The sequence below is a fragment of the Salvelinus fontinalis genome, chromosome 7 (assembly GCF_029448725.1).
Source record: "Salvelinus fontinalis isolate EN_2023a chromosome 7, ASM2944872v1, whole genome shotgun sequence".
In the NCBI taxonomy this organism is placed as follows: domain Eukaryota; kingdom Metazoa; phylum Chordata; class Actinopteri; order Salmoniformes; family Salmonidae; genus Salvelinus; species Salvelinus fontinalis.
Window position 1 is genome coordinate 17,129,594 of NC_074671.1, and position 17,491 is coordinate 17,147,084.

Consider the following 17,491-nt stretch of genomic DNA (forward strand, 5'->3'; position numbering starts at 1 on the left):
TCCCCCCCCCCACTGACACACGCCTCTCCTACAAACATCTACAATCACCATCTTAGTATGTTGTTTTGCCCATCTTGTGTTCATTGTCTCAACTTTTGCAATATTGTGTGTACAGCAGTATTTTAATAAAATATACCAAAACAGTGTGTTGTCTTAGTGTCATGCATGTGAAGACCAGAGGATTGTCTTGACAGTCAGTGTGGTAACGCTGCTTTACTTCAACATGTTTAAATATGGTTTGAATACATACATACTTGTGTCAGTCAGGGCAAACGGCTGTGGCTATTAAACATGTTCTACAGTACTCCTCCATAGCTCTGCATTAACTGGTCTAATGGACACAATCTCATGAGGTTAACATATTGTAAATAAATAGGTGAAACACTATTTTCTAATTAATAAATTCTTCCAGCATACACGTGTAGGAACATCATGGTCACTGGCAACCGAGGTTCCTCTGAGCTCTATAGTCCAACTGTACTAAATAGACTGGTACATGGACATGCAGTGTTGCTGCATGTGATAACACTATCATGGATTTAGCTGCTGTTAGTGGTGTGGGTGTGGCACCCTACGCAGGCCTCAGTAATTCACATACCTTACTCCTCTCCCCCTGAGGAAGCTACAGCATCAAATACAATCTTTAGAGGAATTGTTTGTAGAGACGTCGTCTGATACTATGTTATGGGGAAATGAAGCACTGCATCAATAATTCATCTGTGACAAAGTTGTCAGAGGGAGGAGGGAGAAAGATGGACTAGGGATAGAGAAGTGGGTGTCAGAGGGAGGAGGTTAGGGTGAGTTTAGATGGAGTGATGGTGTGCTGGGAGGGAGGAACCAAGGCAGTTCTAACAAGAGGGAGAAGTGTGATATGATAGAGTTGTCAGAGGGAGGGGTAGAGGAAGGCAGAGTTGTAGTCGGGTGGAGGGGAACAGCTCTCCTCGGAGTCACAGTCGCATGGGAGGACAGGCGGCTCGTCATGGAGACCAGTGGTGTCATTACACATGCATGGCACCAGGTTTTCCCTGCACGTACTGATGGTGAAGAACCTGCCAACACACCCCCTCAATCATTATCAATACAGAACACAAAATACTCTCATGTGTAGTCAGAGGGGTTGAAGGTTAGAGGTGGTGACCTTGTGAGGCTCTTGGGGCCGCTGGTCCATTTGAGGCGTTTGAGTTCCTCAGAGGGTAGAACCATCCCGCTGTCTCCCTGCTCATCCTGAAACACACCAGTTCTACTCATTAGTCTGCGATACACAGCAACACACCAGACACATCAGTGACGAGCGAGATAATAAATGTGAATCAGTGTGTGCCCTCACGTCCGGGCCAGGCGGGTCCTTGCTGGGCAGTTCCTCAAAGGTCCTGAGTTTCGCTGTGCTGCTGGTGTTCATGTAGCTGGAACAGAATGAAAACATTACCAACTACAACCCATTGGACTGTACCAACTGTCATTTTTCTCTGTTTATGGGGGTGTTCCTAGGCTTACCCTAGACTGATGAGTCTGTGTGGATGCAGGTCAGACAGGGAGCTGTCTGTGGAGTCTCTCTGGACGCTGCTGTCTGGGTCTCTCTCTCCACACAGGAACGTGCCCAGGGGAATGTAGTCCTTCCCATCCTAATCATAGACAAGGTTCAATACACAGGAAGAAGAGAGAGAGAGAGAGAGTGTGTGTGTTACCTGTTGAACCCGTGCCTCCAGCAGGTCTCCCAGTGTTTCCACTAGGCCAGTGAAGGTGGGGCGGTCTGAGGGGTTAGCCTCCCAGCATGCCAGCATGGTGCTGTAACTACAGACAACACACCAGTTAAACTCACACCACAGTCTCTCTTCAGTTCTCTCTCCATCAATATATTTATCTTTCTCACATTTCTGGAGTGCTGTACTCTGGGGACCGCATGCGTGTTCCCTCCTTTAGTTGGTGGCAGAACTCCTCATCTATGTTCAGGCCTGGGTACGGAGAGGCTCCTGTGAGACAGACAGAGAAGAGGCCTCGAGTCTGGTCCAGGTGATACAGTAATGGTATGTACTAGTCATAGTACGAGCCATAGAGATCCTATTAAATGACTAGTATTCTAAGTCCTAACTCTATGGGACCAGCATTATGTGTTTTGTGTAAGTGGATATGAGGACCGACCCAGAGAGAATATCTCCCAGAGCAGAACTCCATAGGACCACACGTCACTCTGGGTCGTGAACACCTTGTCAAAGATGGACTCTGGGGACATCCACTTCAATGGCAGCCTTGCCTGTGGAGAGCAGGGGTCATGGGTCAGAATCAGCTGCCAGCAGAGAGTACAGAATATCCTGGTCCCAGACCTGTTTGAGGTGTCTCGCCAACTTGGCAGGACAGCACAACTACTGTAGATCTGAGAATAGGCTAAGTACAGTGAAGTCCACGTTATGAGGAGATGATTGTGTGTGTGTGTGTGTGTGTGTGTAGACTCACGTCTCCCTTGCGGACGTAGTCGAGGTCTTTGTAGAGGTCTCTGGCCAGACCAAAGTCACAGATCTTCACCACTTTGTTCTCAGACAGCAGAATGTTCCTGGCAGCCAGGTCACGGTGGATACACTGACATAGAAACACAGAGTGAACACACACACACACCCCCACCCACACACACACACACACACACACACACACACACACACACACACACACACACACACACACACACACACACACACACACACACACACACACACACACACACACACACACACACACACATTTAGAAGCACAATTTGGATCTATTGATCGCATCGTGGTACAAAGGAGCCACATATTTTCAAGGTCATATACTGTATGTCTTCTCAGACAGGCAGACAGACACAGGGTATCAGACCTTGCGAGAGGCGAGGAACTCCATGCCTCGAGACACCTGGAAACTGTAGGAGATGAGATCCTCCAGGAACAGAGGAGACTTAGAGACACCTGGAAAGAGAGAGAGAGAGACAGAGAGAGAGAGAGAGAGACAGAGAGAGGGAGAGGGAGACAGAGAGAGCAAGGGAGAGAGGGACAGAGAGAGACAGGGGGAGAGAGACAGAGAGAGAGAGAGGGAGACAGAGCAAGGGAGAGAGAGACAGAGAGAGAAAGGGAGAGGAGGGACAGAGAGAGAAAGGGAGAGGAGGGACAGAGAGAGACAGAGAAAGGGAGAGGAGGGACAGAGAGAGACAGAGAAAGGGAGTGGAGGGACAGAGAGAGACAGAGAAAGGGAGAGGAGGGACAGACAGAGACAGAGAGAGAAAGGGAGAGGAGGAACAGAGAGAGAAAGGGAGAGGAGGGACAGAGAGAGACAGAGTGAGAAAGGGAGAGGAGGGACAGTGAGAGACAGAGAGAGAAAGGGAGAGGAGGGACAGAGAGAGACAGAGAGAGAAAGGGAGAGGAGGGACAGAGAGAGACAGAGAGAGAAAGGGAGAGGAGGGACAGAGAGACAGAGAGAGAAATGGAGAGGAGGGACAGAGAGAGACAGAGAGAGAAAGGGAGAGGAGGGACAGAGAGAGACAGAGTGAGAAAGGGAGAGGAGGGACAGAGAGAGACAGAGAGAGAAAGGGAGAGGAGGGATAGAGAGAGACAGAGTGAGAAAGGGAGAGGAGGGACAGAGAGAGACAGAGAGAGAAAGGGAGAGGAGGGACAGAGAGAGACAGAGAGAGAAAGGGAGAGGAGGGACAGAGAGAGAGAAAGGGAGAGGAGGGACAGAGAGCGACAGAGTGAGAAAGGGAGAGGAGGGACAGAGAGAGACAGAGAGAGAAAGGGAGAGGAGGGACAGAGAGAGACAGAGTGAGAAAGGGAGAGGAGGGACAGTGAGAGACAGAGAGAGAAAGGGAGAGAAGGGGCAGTGAGAGACAGAGAGAGAAAGGGAGAGGAGGGACAGAGAGAGACAGAGTGAGAAAGGGAGAGGAGGGACAGTGAGAGACAGAGAGAAAGGGAGAGGAGGGACAGAGAGAGACAGAGAGAGAAAGGGAGAGGAGGGACAGAGAGAGAAATGGAGACGAGGGACAGAGAGAGACAGAGAGAGAAAGGGAGAGGAGGGACAGAGAGAGACAGAGTGAGAAAGGGAGAGGAGGGACAGAGAGAGACAGAGAGAGAAAGGGAGAGGAGGGACAGAGAGAGACAGAGAGAGAAAGGGAGAGGAGGGACAGAGAGAGACAGAGAGAGGAGGGACAGAGAGAGACAGAGTGAGAAAGGGAGAGGAGGGACAGAGAAAGACAGAGAGAGAAAGGGAGAGGAGGGACAGAGAGAGAGAAAGGGAGAGGAGGGACAGAGAGAGACAGAGAGAGAAAGGGAGAGGAGGGACAGAGAGAGCGAGAGAGAAAGGGAGAGGAGGGACAGAGAGAGACAGTGAGAAAGGGAGAGGAGGGACAGAGAGAGACAGAGAGAGAAAGGGAGAGGAGAGACAGAGAGAGAAAGGGAGAGGAGGGACAGAGAGACAGAGAGAGAAATGGAGAGGAGGGACAGAGAGAGACAGAGTGAGAAAGGGAGAGGAGGGACAGAGAGAGACAGAGTGAGAAAGGGAGAGGAGGGACAGAGAGAGACAGAGAGAGAGAAAGGGAGAGGAGGGACAGAGAGAGACAGAGAGAGAAAGGGAGAGGAGGGACAGAGAGAGAGAGAGAGACAGGGAGAGGAGGGACAGAGAGAGAAAGGGAGAGGAGGGACAGAGAGAAAAAGGAGAGGGGTTATGAGGGTGAGAATTGAAAGATACAAATCTCAACAACAACAAAAACGTGTAGATAAACCTCTTACCCCTCTCTCTTATCTCTTACCCTCTCCTGTTCTCTCTCTCTTACCCCTCTCCTCTGTCCTCTCTCTCTTATCCCTCTCCTTTGTTCTCTCTCTTACCCCTCTCCTCTGTTCTCTCTCTCTTACCCCTCTCTCTTATCCCTCTCCTCTGTTCTCTCTCTCTTACCCCTCTCCTCTGTCCTCTCTCTCTTACCCCTCTCCTCTGTTCTCTCTCTCTTACCCCTCTCCTCTGTCCTCTCTCTCTTATCCCTCTAATTTGTTCTCTCTCTTACCCCTCTCCTCTGTTCTCGCTCTCTTACCCCTCTCTGTTCTCTCTCTTATCCCTCTCCTCTGTCCTCTCTCTCTTACCTCTCTCCTCTGTCCTCTCTCTCTTATCCCTCTCCTCTGTTCCCTCTCTCTTACCCCTCTCTGTTCTCTCTCTCTTACCCCTCTCCTCTCCTCTGTTCTCTCTCTTATCCCTCTCCTCTGTTCCCTCTCTCTTACCCCTCTCTGTTCTCTCTCTCTCTTACCCCTCTCCTCTGTCCTCTCTCTCTTATCCCTCTCATTTGTTCTCTCTCTTACCCCTCTCCTCTGTTCTCTCTCTCTTACCCCTCTCTCTTATCCCTCTCCTCTGTTCTCTCTCTCTTACCCCTCTCCTCTGTCCTCTCTCTCTTACCCCTCTCCCCTGTCCTCTCTCTCTTACCCCTCTCCTCTGTCCTCTCTCTCTTACCCCTCTCCTCTGTTCTCTCTCTTACCCCTCTCCTCTGTTCTCTCTCTCTTATCCCTCTCCTCTGTTCTCTCTCTTACCCCTCTCCTCTCCTCTGTCCTCTCTCTCTTACCCCTCTCCTCTGTTCTCTCACTCTTACCCCTCTCTGTTCTCTCTCTCTTATCCCTCTCCTCTGTTCTCTCTCTCTTACCCCTCTCCTTTGTTCTCTCTCTTATCCCTCTCCTCTGTTCTCTCTCTCTTATCCCTCTCCTCTGTTCTCTCTCTCTTACCCCTCTCCTCTGTTCTCTCTCTCTTACCCCTCTCCTCTGTTCTCTCTCTCTTACCCCTCTCCTCTGTTCTCTCTCTCTTACCCCTCTCCTCTGTCCTCTCTCTCTTACCCCTCTCCTCTGTTCTCTCTCTCTTACCCCTCTCCTCTCCTCTGTTCTCTCTCTCTTACCCCTCTCCTCTGTCCTCTCTCTCTTACCCCTCTCCTCTGTTCTCTCTCTCTTACCCCTCTCCTCTGTTCTCTCTCTCTTACCCCTCTCCTCTGTTCTCTCTCTCGTACCCCTCTCCTCTCCTCTGTTCTCTCTCTTACCTCTATCCTTTGTTGTCTCTCTTACCCCTCTCCTCTGTTCTCTCTCTCTTACCCCTCTCCTCTCCTCTGTTCTCTCTCTTACCTCTCTCCTTTGTTGTCTCTCTTACCCCTCTCCTCTGTCCTCTCTCTCTTACACCTCTCCTCTGTCCTCTCTCTCTTAACCCTCTCCTCTGTTCTCTCTCTCTTACCCCTCTCCTCTCCTCTGTTCTCTCTCTTACCTCTCTCCTTTGTTGTCTCTCTTACCCCTCTCCTCTGTTCTCTCTCTTACCCCTCTCCTCTGTCCTCTCTCTCTTACACCTCTCCTCTGTCCTCTCTCTCTTACCCCTCTCCTCTGTTCTCTCTCTCTTACCCCTCTCCTCTCCTCTGTTCTCTCTCTCTTACCCCTCTCCTCTGTCCTCTCTCTCTTACCCCTCTCCTCTGTTCTCTCTCTCTTACCCCTCTCCTCTGTTTTCTCTCTCTTACCCCTCTCCTCTGTTCTCTCTCTCTTACCCCTCTCCTCTGTTCTCTCTCTCTTACCCCTCTCTGTTCTCTCTCTTATCCCTCTCCTCTGTTCTCTCTCTCTTACCCCTCTCCTCTGTTCTCTCTCTCTTACCCCTCTCCTCTCCTCTGTTCTCTCTCTTACCTCTCTCCTTTGTTGTCTCTCTTACACCTCTCCTCTGTTCTCTCACTCTCACCCCTCTCCTCTGTTCTCTCTCTCTTACCCCTCTCCTTTGTTCTCTCTCTCTTACCCCTCTCCTCTGTTCTCTCTCTCTTACCCCTCTCCTCTGTTCTCTCTCTTACCCCTCTCCTCTGTTCTCTCTCTCTTACCCCTCTCCTTTGTTCTCTCTCTCTTACCCCTCTCCTCTGTTCTCTCTCTCTTACCCCTCTCCTCTGTTCTCTCTCTTACCCCTCTCCTCTGTTCTCTCTCTTACCCCTCTCCTCTGTTCTCTCTCTCTTACCCCTCTCCTCTCCTCTGTTCTCTCTCTTACCTCTCTCCTTTGTTGTCTCTCTTACCCCTCTCCTCTGTTCTCTCTCTCTTACCTCTCTCCTCTGTTCTCTCTCTCTTACCCCTCTCCTCTGTTCTCGCTCTCTTATACCTCTCCTCTGTTCTCTCTCTCTTATCCCTCTCCTCTGTTCTCTCTCTCTTACCCCTCTCCTCTGTTCTCTCTCTTACCCCTCTCCTCTGTTCTCTCTCTCTCTTACCCCTCTCTGTTCTCTCTCTTACCCCTCTCCTCTGTTCTCTCTTTCTTACCTCTCTCCTTTGTTCTCTCTCTTACCCCTCTCTGTTCTCTCTCTCTTATCCCTCTCCTCTGTTCTCTCTCTCTTACCCCTCTCCTCTGTCCTCTCTCTCTTACCCCTCTCCTCTGTTCTCTCTCTCTTACCTCTCTCCTTTGTTGTCTCTCTTACCCCTCTCCTCTGTTCTCTCTCTCTTACCTCTCTCCTTTGTTCTCTCTCTTACCCCTCTCCTCTGTTCTCTCTCTCTTACCCCTCTCATCTGTTCTCTCTCTCTTATCCCTCTCCTCTGTTCTCTCTCTCTTACCTCTCTCCTTTGTTCTTTCTCTTACCCCTCTCCTCTGTTCTCTCTCTCTTACCCTTCTCCTCTGTTCTCTCTCTCTTACCCCTCTCCTCTGTTCTCTCTCTTACCCCTCTCCTCTGTCCTCTCTCTCTTACCCCTCTCCTCTGTTCTCTCTCTCTTACCTCTCTCCTTTGTTATCTCTCTTACCCCTCTCTGTTCTCTCTCTCTTATCCCTCTCCTCTGTTCTCTCTCTCTTACCCCTCTCCTCTTTCCTCTCTCTCTTATCCCTCTCCTCTGTTCTCTCTCTCTTACCCCTCTCCTCTGTTCTCTCTCTCTTATCCCTCTCCTCTGTTCTCTCTCTCTTACCCCTCTCCTCTGTTCTCTCTCTCTTACCCCTCTCCTCTGTCCTCTCTCTCTTACCCCTCTCCTCTGTTCTCTCTCTCTTATCCCTCTCCTCTGTTCTCTCTCTCTTACCCCTCTCCTCTGTTCTCTCTCTCTTACCCCTCTCCTCTGTTCTCTCTCTCTTATCCCTCTCCTCTGTTCTCTCTCTCTTATCCCTCTCCTCTGTTCTCTCTCTTACCCCTCTCCTCTGTTCTCTCTCTCTTACCCCTCTCCTCTGTTCTCTCTCTCTTACCTCTCTCCTTTGTTCTCTCTCTTACCCCTCTCCTCTGTTCTCTCTCTCTTACCTCTCTCCTTTGTTCTCTCTCTTACCCCTCTCCTCTGTTCTCTCTCTCTTACCCCTCTCCCCTGTTCTCTCTCTCTTACCCCTCTCCTCTGTGCTCTCTCTCTCCTCGAAACACCTCTTCTTCCCGTCCTGTCACAGGGAGAGAGAAGGAGTTGTGGTTAATGTGGTCAGGTAGTGCTACTGGTCAATATGGATATTCTGTGTTTATTATATTTAGTGTGTGGACTTACAGTGTGTTTGTCTCTAGTTTACACCACTACACATAACTATACGACACAAAACACCGCATTACAACTACAACTCAACTATGAGTGTTAACATGAATCATACAGGACTAAATACTCACAACTACAGATTCTGACATTAAGGAAAAAGTTCCTCTCTCTTATTACAGATAACAGAACATCAATTGATTGCAGAAGTGAGTTGTTGATGTGTTTGATTGCTTGAGGCTCATTCTGTGTATCCGTCAGAGGAAATGAGACTTGAATGTGAGATCAGTATCCTAACGTCTGTAAGTGTGACAATAAGACATGATCATATCATCATCATGACGCTCTTCACAGCATAAAGATATAGACAGGAAGTCAATGGGAACTTGACCTCAGTGAGGTCTGTAAGTTAAGTCAGTCTGTCAGTCTGTCTGTCTGTCTGTCTGTCTGTCGGAGAAGTCACCTTGTTGAGCAGGAACACGTCTCTCTTGCTCTTCAGGTAGGTGGATAGGTTTCCATACCTACAGTACTCCACTATCACCATGAGAGGCCCTGCCTTGGTGCAGGCTCCCAGCAGGTTGACCACATTCAGGTGGTGGCCGATGTGGTTCAGGATCTTCAGTTCTGTCATCAGAGCCTTGTGGTCACTGGGAGTAGCCCCCTCTGGTGGACAACATACAGCACAGCACATTATAAATACATCACACTATAAATACGGTACATTATAAATACAGCACATTATAAATACAGCACATTATAAATACAGCACATTATAAATACATCACATTATAAATACAGCACATTATAAATACAGCACATTATAAATACATCACATTATAAATACAGCACATTATAAATACATCACATTATAAATACAGCACATTATAAATACAGCACATTATAAATACAGCACATTATAAATACATCACATCATCAATACATCACACTATAAATACAGTACATTATAAATACATCACATTATAAATACAGCACATTATAAATACATCACATCATCAATACATCACACTATAAATACAGTACATTATAAATACAGTACATTATAAATACAGCACATTATAAATACAGCACATTATAAATACATCACATTATAAATACAGCACATTATAAATACAGTAAATTATAAATACAGTACATTATAAATACAGCACATTATAAATACAGCACATTATAAATACAGTACATTATAAATACAGCACATTATAAATACAGCACATTATAAATACAGCACATTATAAATACAGCACATTATAAATACATCACACTATAAATACAGCACATTATAAATACAGCACATTATAAATACAGCACATTATAAATACAGCACATTATAAATACAGCACATTAAAAATACAGCATATTATTAATACAGTACATTATAAATACATCACACTATAAATACAGCACATTATAAATACATCACACTATAAATACAGCACATTATTAATACAGTACATTATAAATACAGCACATTATAAATACATCACATCATCAATACATCACACTATAAATACAGTACATTATAAATACAGTACATTATAAATACAGCACATTATAAATACAGCACATTATAAATACAGTACATTCTAAATACAGTACATTATTAATACAGCACATTATAAATACAGCACATTATAAATACAGTACATTCTAAATACAGTACATTATTAATACATCACATTATTAATACAGCACATTATAAATACAGGACATTATAAATACAGGACATTATAAATACAGCACATTATAAATACATCACATTATAAATACAGGACATTATAAATACAGGACATTATAAATACAGCACATTATAAATACAGCACATTATAAATACAGGACATTATAAATACAGGACATTATAAATACATCACACTATTGATACAGTACGTTATTAATACAGTACATTATAAATACAGCACATTATGCTGGTAGAGTCATGTTCTATTCTATTCAGTTGTTCTATTCTGAAACAAAAGTCATCATTTGTCACATTGTTAGATAGCATGACTCAGATATAGTGAACATAATAAAGCAGGTACCCTTGAGCATCTTGACAGCCACAGTCCTGCAGCCTGTAGAGTTGTCGATGCCAAAGGCAGACGCCTGCATGACTTTCCCAAAGGCCCCACGGCCCAGAGGTTTCTCTGGAAGGACACAGAGAGATCATTCAAACACAATCTTATTTGTTTCTCAAATGGTGGGGTTGAAACCCAAAGGATGGGTTGTGGTTTAACACTGGGCGGTGGCAGTCTGTCAGAGTCAATGTTTCTTAAGGCTTCAGGTGGGCCGTTCGTAAAACTTGAGAAATTAAAATGACATTTACTGTATATCCAACAAGCCCTGATGAGTCAAACTCAGATCCCACCATAGCCAGACCTGATTAGTTACAGTAAATACAGCTCCCACCCATGATTAGCACAACACAGATAACGCTGATTACATGGGGCACTCCCAGTCATCTCTGATGTAGATAAGATTGTTACGAGAAAGGGATCATATCTATCACTAATCTTCATCATCTCCTCTCTCCCAACTTTATACTTGGTCTGTAACCAATCACAACACAGTGTACCAGGCCGGTAACAAATGATGTAAAGTTATACCCAGTTTGAGGCGGTCTCTGGGGAACTCCCATTGGCCTGGGTCGTACTGTAGCCTATCACACTGCTCCTCCAGAGGCCCCTCCCCTGGGTCCAAGATGATTGAAAGGTACTCAGCCTTGGCACTCGAAGAGTTTGGCTGAGAGAAATGGATTTATATGAAATTATCAAAAATAGGACAGATAGTTACACAATTTTATACACTCATGTCTGCTCCATTTGTGTCTGACCTTTTTGAGTTTACGTATGAAGAGAGTGAGAAGCAGCCAGAAGAGAGTGGCCACCAGGCAGGTACAGGTGAGAGTAGGAATCTCCAGAGACAGGCCACCTGATGAGTCTACACACAGAGAGAGAGAGAGGACTAGAATCTGAAGTCAAATGTTTGCTGATGATCTGGCGCTTCTGTCCCTAACCAAGGAGGGCCGACAGCAGCACCTAGATCTTCTGCACAGATTCTGTCAGATCTGGGCCCTGACAGTAAATCTCAGTAAGACAAAAATAACGGTGTTCCAAATAAGGTCCATTTGCACGGACCACAAATCCAAATTCCATCTAGACACCGTTGCCCTTGAGCACACAAAAAAACTATACATACCTCGGCCTAAACATCAGCGCCACAGTTAATTTCCATAAAACTGTGAACGATCTGAGAGACAAGGCAAGAACAGCCTTCTACGCCATCAAAAGGAACATAAAATTCAACATACCAATTAGGATCTGGCTAAAAATACTTGATTCAATTATAGAACCCATTGCCCTTTATGGTTGAGATCTGGGGTCCGCTCACCAACCAAGAATTCACAAAATGGGACAAACACCAAATTGAGACTCTGCATGCAGAATTCTGCAAAAATATCTTCTGTGTACAACGTAGGGAGAGAGAAGAGAGCATGATTGAAATTAATCTGAGGATTTACACGTTTTAAACTATAGAAATAGAAGCACAGAGATGAACAGGCCCTCTCAGTAATACTTATTCTCTCCTCCCTCACTTCAAGTAAAATCACTTATCTGACATTTATTTCACTCATGCGCTGCAGTTCTCCACCTTCCCACATGAGGGCGCTGTTCTCTCACTGTCCCTCCGTCCCTCCCTGTCTGTCCCAGCCTCTGATCAGGGTGGAAACGACCCAACAGGCTCAAACACAAACAGCCATCTTCCTCATTCATCTTGGTGTTTTTCTGAAGATATAGAAATAGCTTCACTTTACGGGGCAGCAGTGGGGCTTCCGAGGGAAATCAAAAAGGGAGACAGCTTCCTTCCTGACTTATTAGAACAGAACAACACCGAGCCACTCCTCTCCATGGTCAGGCTAGGGAGCTTCCGCTAGCTGCTAGGGAGCTTCCGCTAGCTGCTAGGGAGCTTCCGCTAGCTGCTAGGGAGCTTCCGCTAGCTGCTAGGGAGCTTCCGCTAGCTGCTAGGGAGCTTCCGCTAGCTGCTACTCAGTGAGTGGGTCCTCCAAACAGGGGTGACTGACACTGTAGTCCAGCCTCTACTGGACAGAACTGGGTGACGCACCAAAGACTCTCTAAAGAAGAGAAAATCAATCAAGACGTACAAGGATAGCAGCACTATCTAAAGCAGGGTCTCCTTTTGTCTTTACAACTGACCCTATTAGCTGAGGCTTTACTCTTCACCCTTGTTATAGTAGATCATGATTAGATTACTGTTATATGTATAAGGTTGTTAATCTAATTGGTTGTCATTCGTACCCTTTAATACTCACATCGCGGCTATCACAAGAGTGTTTATCCACAGGCACCAACATGACCAAATAAGGAAGAAACCCATCTTGGATGGTTACAGAACGAGAGAGTTGAGTGTATTCCACAGTTACTATTGGTCAATGGATCCTTACTGTGAACCCAGATGTAGGCGGAGCTCTCAGCAGAGCCTCTCTCATTGGTTGCCTGGCAGGTGTACAGACCCTGGTCCTCCACTGTGATTCGGTCAATGTGGAGGTTCTCGCCTCCTTGTGCTATGACGATACCTACACATGAGAAACAGAACATGTCACAGTCATTTCCCAACACCAACTTCAGGAGTCGTTCTCAACAGTTTGAGGAGGATTCCTCTCTCATCTTCCTGTCTTTATTCTGATTTATTCAGATCAGGGCAGGTGAAGTAAAAAGAGGAGGAGAGGAAGTCATTTTAGACTATTGACACTCCAAGTCACCAAGCAACTCAACTTTCACTGTTGTAATATTCCCATATATATACTGAACAGAAATATAAACGCAACACGTAAAGTGTTGTTCCCATGTTTTCAAGAGCTGAAATGAAAGATCTCAGAAATGTTCCATACGCACAATAAGCTTATTTATCTCTATTTTTGACACAAATGTGTTTACATCCTTGTTAGTGAGCGTTTTTCCTTTGCCAAGATAATCCATCCACCTGACAGGTGTGACATATCAAGAAGCTGATTAAACAGCATGATCATTACACAGGTGCACATGGTTCTCGGGACAATAAAAGGTCACTCTAGAACATGCTGTTTTGTCAGACAACACAATGCCACAGATGTCTCAAGTTTTGAGGGAGTGTGCAATTGGTATGCTGACTGCAGGAATGTTCACCAGAGCTGTTGCCAGAGAATTGAATGTTCATTTCTCTACCATAAGCCGCTTCCAATGTTGTTTTAGAGAATTTGTCAGTACGTCCATTTGTCAGTACGTCCAGGACCTCCACATCTGGCTTCTTCACCTGCAGCGTTGTCTGAGACCAGCCCCCCGGACAGCGGAGGAGTACTTCTGTCTGTAGTAAAGCCCTTTTGTGGAGATAAACTCATTCTGATTGGCTGGACCTGGCTCCCCAGTGGGTGGGCCTATGCCCTCCCAGGCCCACCAATGGCTGCGCCTCTGCCCTGTTGTGTGAAATCTATAGATTAGGGCCTAATGAATTTATTTCAATTGACTGGTTTCCTTATGAACTGTAATCTCAGCAAAATCGTTGAAATTGTTGCATGTTGCGTTTATATTTTTGTTCAGTATAGTTGAGACGGGGATATAAGATCACTGTGCCTCCCACCTGATCCCTGAAGCAGTGTGTGTTGGTCCTTGTACCATGTGATGAATGGGCGTGGCACTCCGTGGGCGCGGCAGCTGAGTGTCACTGAGCTGCTGATGTTCACGCTGCAGTCAGACAGATTCTGTAACAGCACCGGAGCCTCCAGTACTGTGGGAAAACACACACCATGAGTGTGTGTGTGATTAGGTGCGCAGGTGTGAGAGAGAGATGTGTGTGTGTTGTGTGTATGCGTGCGAGCGAGCGTTTGTGTGTGTGTGTGTGTGTGTGTGTGTGTGTGTGTGTGTGTGTGTGTGTGTGTGTGTGTGTGTGTGTGTGTGTGTGTGTGTGTGTGTGTGTGTGATTAGGTGCGCTTGTGTGAGAGAGAGATGTGTGTGTGTGTTTTATGTGTGCGTGCGTGCGAGCGTTTGTGTGTGTGTGTGTGTGTGTGTTGTTAGTAACCAAATGGCCAAGGTCCACATGAACAGAGGTCATCATTGCATCACAAAATATTGAGTTACTTCAATGTCAAGAGAACAGAACAGATGAGTCATAAGTCATACAGTAGGCCCATGAATAGTCATACAGTAGGCCCATGAATAGTCATACAGTAGGCCCATGAATAGTCATACAGTAGGTCCATGAATAGTCATACAGTAGGTCCATGAATAGTCATACAGTAGGTCCATGAATAGTCATACAGTAGAACCATGAATAGTCATACAGTAGGCCCATGAATAGTCATACAGTAGGCCCATGAATAGTCATACAGTAGGCCCATGAATAGTCATACAGTAGGCACATGAATAGTCATACAGTAGGCACATGAATAGTCATACAGTAGGCAATGAATAGAATTAGTGTCGTTTTTCCTTTTGTTTCTATAAAAATCGAACGCGGGGATATTTGACATCCGTCCCTGGACCCCTGCCACGCTCTAACCACAATGTGTGTGTTAGTGACACATTTCTGTGTGAGTGTATGTGTGTGTGTTTTGGGTTTGTAGTAGTAACCTTAAAACCACTCAATTTGAAACATTACTCACCACCTAGACTACAAAGACTGCAATTGGAAGACACCCCCCCCCCCCTCCTCTCCGTCTCTCTCTAGTTAAAAGCCCATGGGGGTCTTTGAAAGGAAGTCTATGCGTTGAGGTATGGTGAGCAATAGCAGTAAAATAAATGAATAAAAGGGACTTAAGTAATGTGGGACTGATTGTTGTTTCCCATTTCTTCCTCCAGGACAACAATTGATGATTGTCTGTGAGTCCGTGGTTTGACAGTGTCTGATTGGCTGATTGTTCCTCTGGCCCTGTGAAGGGGCCTGTAAATGTGGCATTGTGGGAAGTGCCATTGTGTCCTCTTCCTCCTGATGAGGGAGCATTCCCACGTGAAAGAAAGAGGTGCAGGGAGAAAGACAGCAGGAGAGCAGACTGAGACAAGGAGAAAGACAGCAGGAGAGCAGACTGAGACAGGGAGAAAGACAACAGGAGAGCAGACTGAGACAGGGAGAAAGACAGCAGGAGAGCAGAATGAGACAGGGAGAAAGACAGCAGAAGAGCAGAATGAGACAGGGAGAAAGACAGCAGGAGAGCAGACTGAGACAAGGAGAAAGACAGCAGGAGAGCAGACTGAGACAAGGAGAAATACAGCAGTAGAGCAGACTGAGACAAGGAGAAAGACAGCAGGAGAGCAGACTGAGACAGGGAGAAAGACAGCAGGAGAGCAGACTGAGACAAGGAGAAAGACAGCAGTAGAGCAGACTGAGACAAGGAGAAAGACAGCAGGAGAGCAGACTGAGACAGGGAGAAAGAGAGCAGGAGAGCAGACTGAGACAAGGAGAAAGACAGCAGGAGAGCAGACTGGGGCAGGGAGGGGCCCCAGGAAACTACGGGACTCCAAGTTCCCAAGCACTGATCTGACTGTGTGTGTGTAGGTGTAGCACTGTGTGTGTGTAGGTGTATTACTGTGTATGTGTGTAGGTGTATCACTGTGTGTGAACGTGAGTGTTTATGTACATACCAGGTGCTGATGGAATGGCGAAATTCCCATAAAATGTAAAGGGACATATAGCCAATCCATTACATTCATCAGAGCAATTCTGCTGAGTTGAAATGACAGGTGTGAGCACGTCTATGAGTATGTTGATATGAGTATTACCCTGTTTGTCCATGGATGTGTGAATGTGTCATAGTAATGACAATAATGATGATAATGATGATGGTAATGACAACGATAATGATGATGGTAATGACAATGATAATGAAGATGGTAACGATGATGATACTGATGATGATAATGATGGCATAATGATGATTGACAACGATAATGATAATGGCCATCACCAATGATAATGGTAATGATGATTGTAACGATGATGATAATGAAGATGGTAATGATGATGATAATGATGGTAATGATGATTGACAACGATAATGATAATGGTCATTACCAATGATAATGGTAATGATGATGGTAATGATGATGATGATCAAAGTGGTCCTGTGTGAGAGGTCAGAGGGCTCACCTGTGACGTCCACCTGTGTGTCCAGATGTGTGTTCTGTCCCGTCAGCAGGTGATGGGCGGAGCAGCGGTAGGTTCCAGAATCCCCCGCCGTCAGGTTGCTAAGCAATAGACTCAGAGTGTCAGAAAACTCTCCTGAGGTCAGTTCACCACCCAGGGAGGGGGTCAGGGGTGTGGTCTCTGCTGGGTCAGTCACCCGTTGCCATGAAAAATTGGTGTACAGGTGCTTGTTGGCTACGCAGGTGAGGTGTAGGTCTCCTCCCTCCCTTGGCTCATCCTCCTGACTCACACTGAAGCCTCCTGGGACGTCTGTGAGAGGGAGGGAGGGGGGAGACAGAGAGGGAGGGGGGAGACAGAGGAATCGGGAGAGAGGCAAAGAAGGAGGGGGGAGAGAGGAGAGGGAGAGAGGGGGAAGGGAGGGAGAGAGGGAAATAGAGAGGGAGAAGGGGAGGTAGGGAGGGAGAGAGGGAAAGAGAGTGAAAGGGAGGTAAGGTAGGAGGGAGGGAGGGAGGGAAGGAGAGACAGAGAAAGGGTGGTAAGGTAGGAAGGGAGGAGGGAGAGAGGGGGAAGGGAGGGAGAGACAGAGAAAGGGTGGTAAGGTAGGAGGGGAGGAGGGAGAGAGGGAACGAAGGAGTGGGGAGAGAGGAGAGGGAGAGAGGGAGAGAGGGGGAAGGGAGGGAGATAGGGAAATAGAGAGGGAGAAGGGGAGGTTGGGACGGAGAGAGGGAAAGAGAGTGAAAGGGAGGTAAGGTAAGAGGGAGGGAGGGTGTTAAGGTAAGAGGGAGGGAGGGAGAGATGGAGAGAGGGAGAAGGGAGGGAGGGATAGTGAAAGGGTGGTAAGGTAGGAGGGAAGGAGGGAGGGAAAGAGGGTGAAAGAGAGGTAAGGGAGGGAGGGAGGGAGGGAGGGAGGGAGGGAGGGAGAGACAGA

The 17,491-nt window shown here is 46.7% G+C and overlaps 1 protein-coding gene across 1 annotated transcript in view; it reads right to left on the reverse strand.

The window, feature by feature from the left end:
• Nucleotides 1–15: 15 nt before the first annotated feature.
• Nucleotides 16–17,491, reverse strand: part of LOC129859113 (vascular endothelial growth factor receptor 1-like) — an 88,067-nt gene continuing 70,591 nt past the window's right edge. The window contains exons 13-29 of the mRNA XM_055928493.1: nt 16,567–16,872; nt 14,065–14,211; nt 12,893–13,024; nt 11,264–11,370; nt 11,037–11,172; nt 10,473–10,577; nt 8,879–9,078; nt 8,284–8,332; nt 2,849–2,937; nt 2,452–2,574; nt 2,140–2,251; nt 1,871–1,970; nt 1,686–1,791; nt 1,495–1,622; nt 1,328–1,403; nt 1,139–1,224; nt 16–1,049 (exon numbers count right to left, since the gene is read on the reverse strand). Of these exons, the coding sequence (XP_055784468.1) occupies nt 884–1,049; nt 1,139–1,224; nt 1,328–1,403; nt 1,495–1,622; nt 1,686–1,791; nt 1,871–1,970; nt 2,140–2,251; nt 2,452–2,574; nt 2,849–2,937; nt 8,284–8,332; nt 8,879–9,078; nt 10,473–10,577; nt 11,037–11,172; nt 11,264–11,370; nt 12,893–13,024; nt 14,065–14,211; nt 16,567–16,872 (2,168 nt within the window). The 3' untranslated portion in view covers nt 16–883. The remainder of the gene's footprint in view (nt 1,050–1,138; nt 1,225–1,327; nt 1,404–1,494; nt 1,623–1,685; nt 1,792–1,870; nt 1,971–2,139; nt 2,252–2,451; nt 2,575–2,848; nt 2,938–8,283; nt 8,333–8,878; nt 9,079–10,472; nt 10,578–11,036; nt 11,173–11,263; nt 11,371–12,892; nt 13,025–14,064; nt 14,212–16,566; nt 16,873–17,491) is intronic.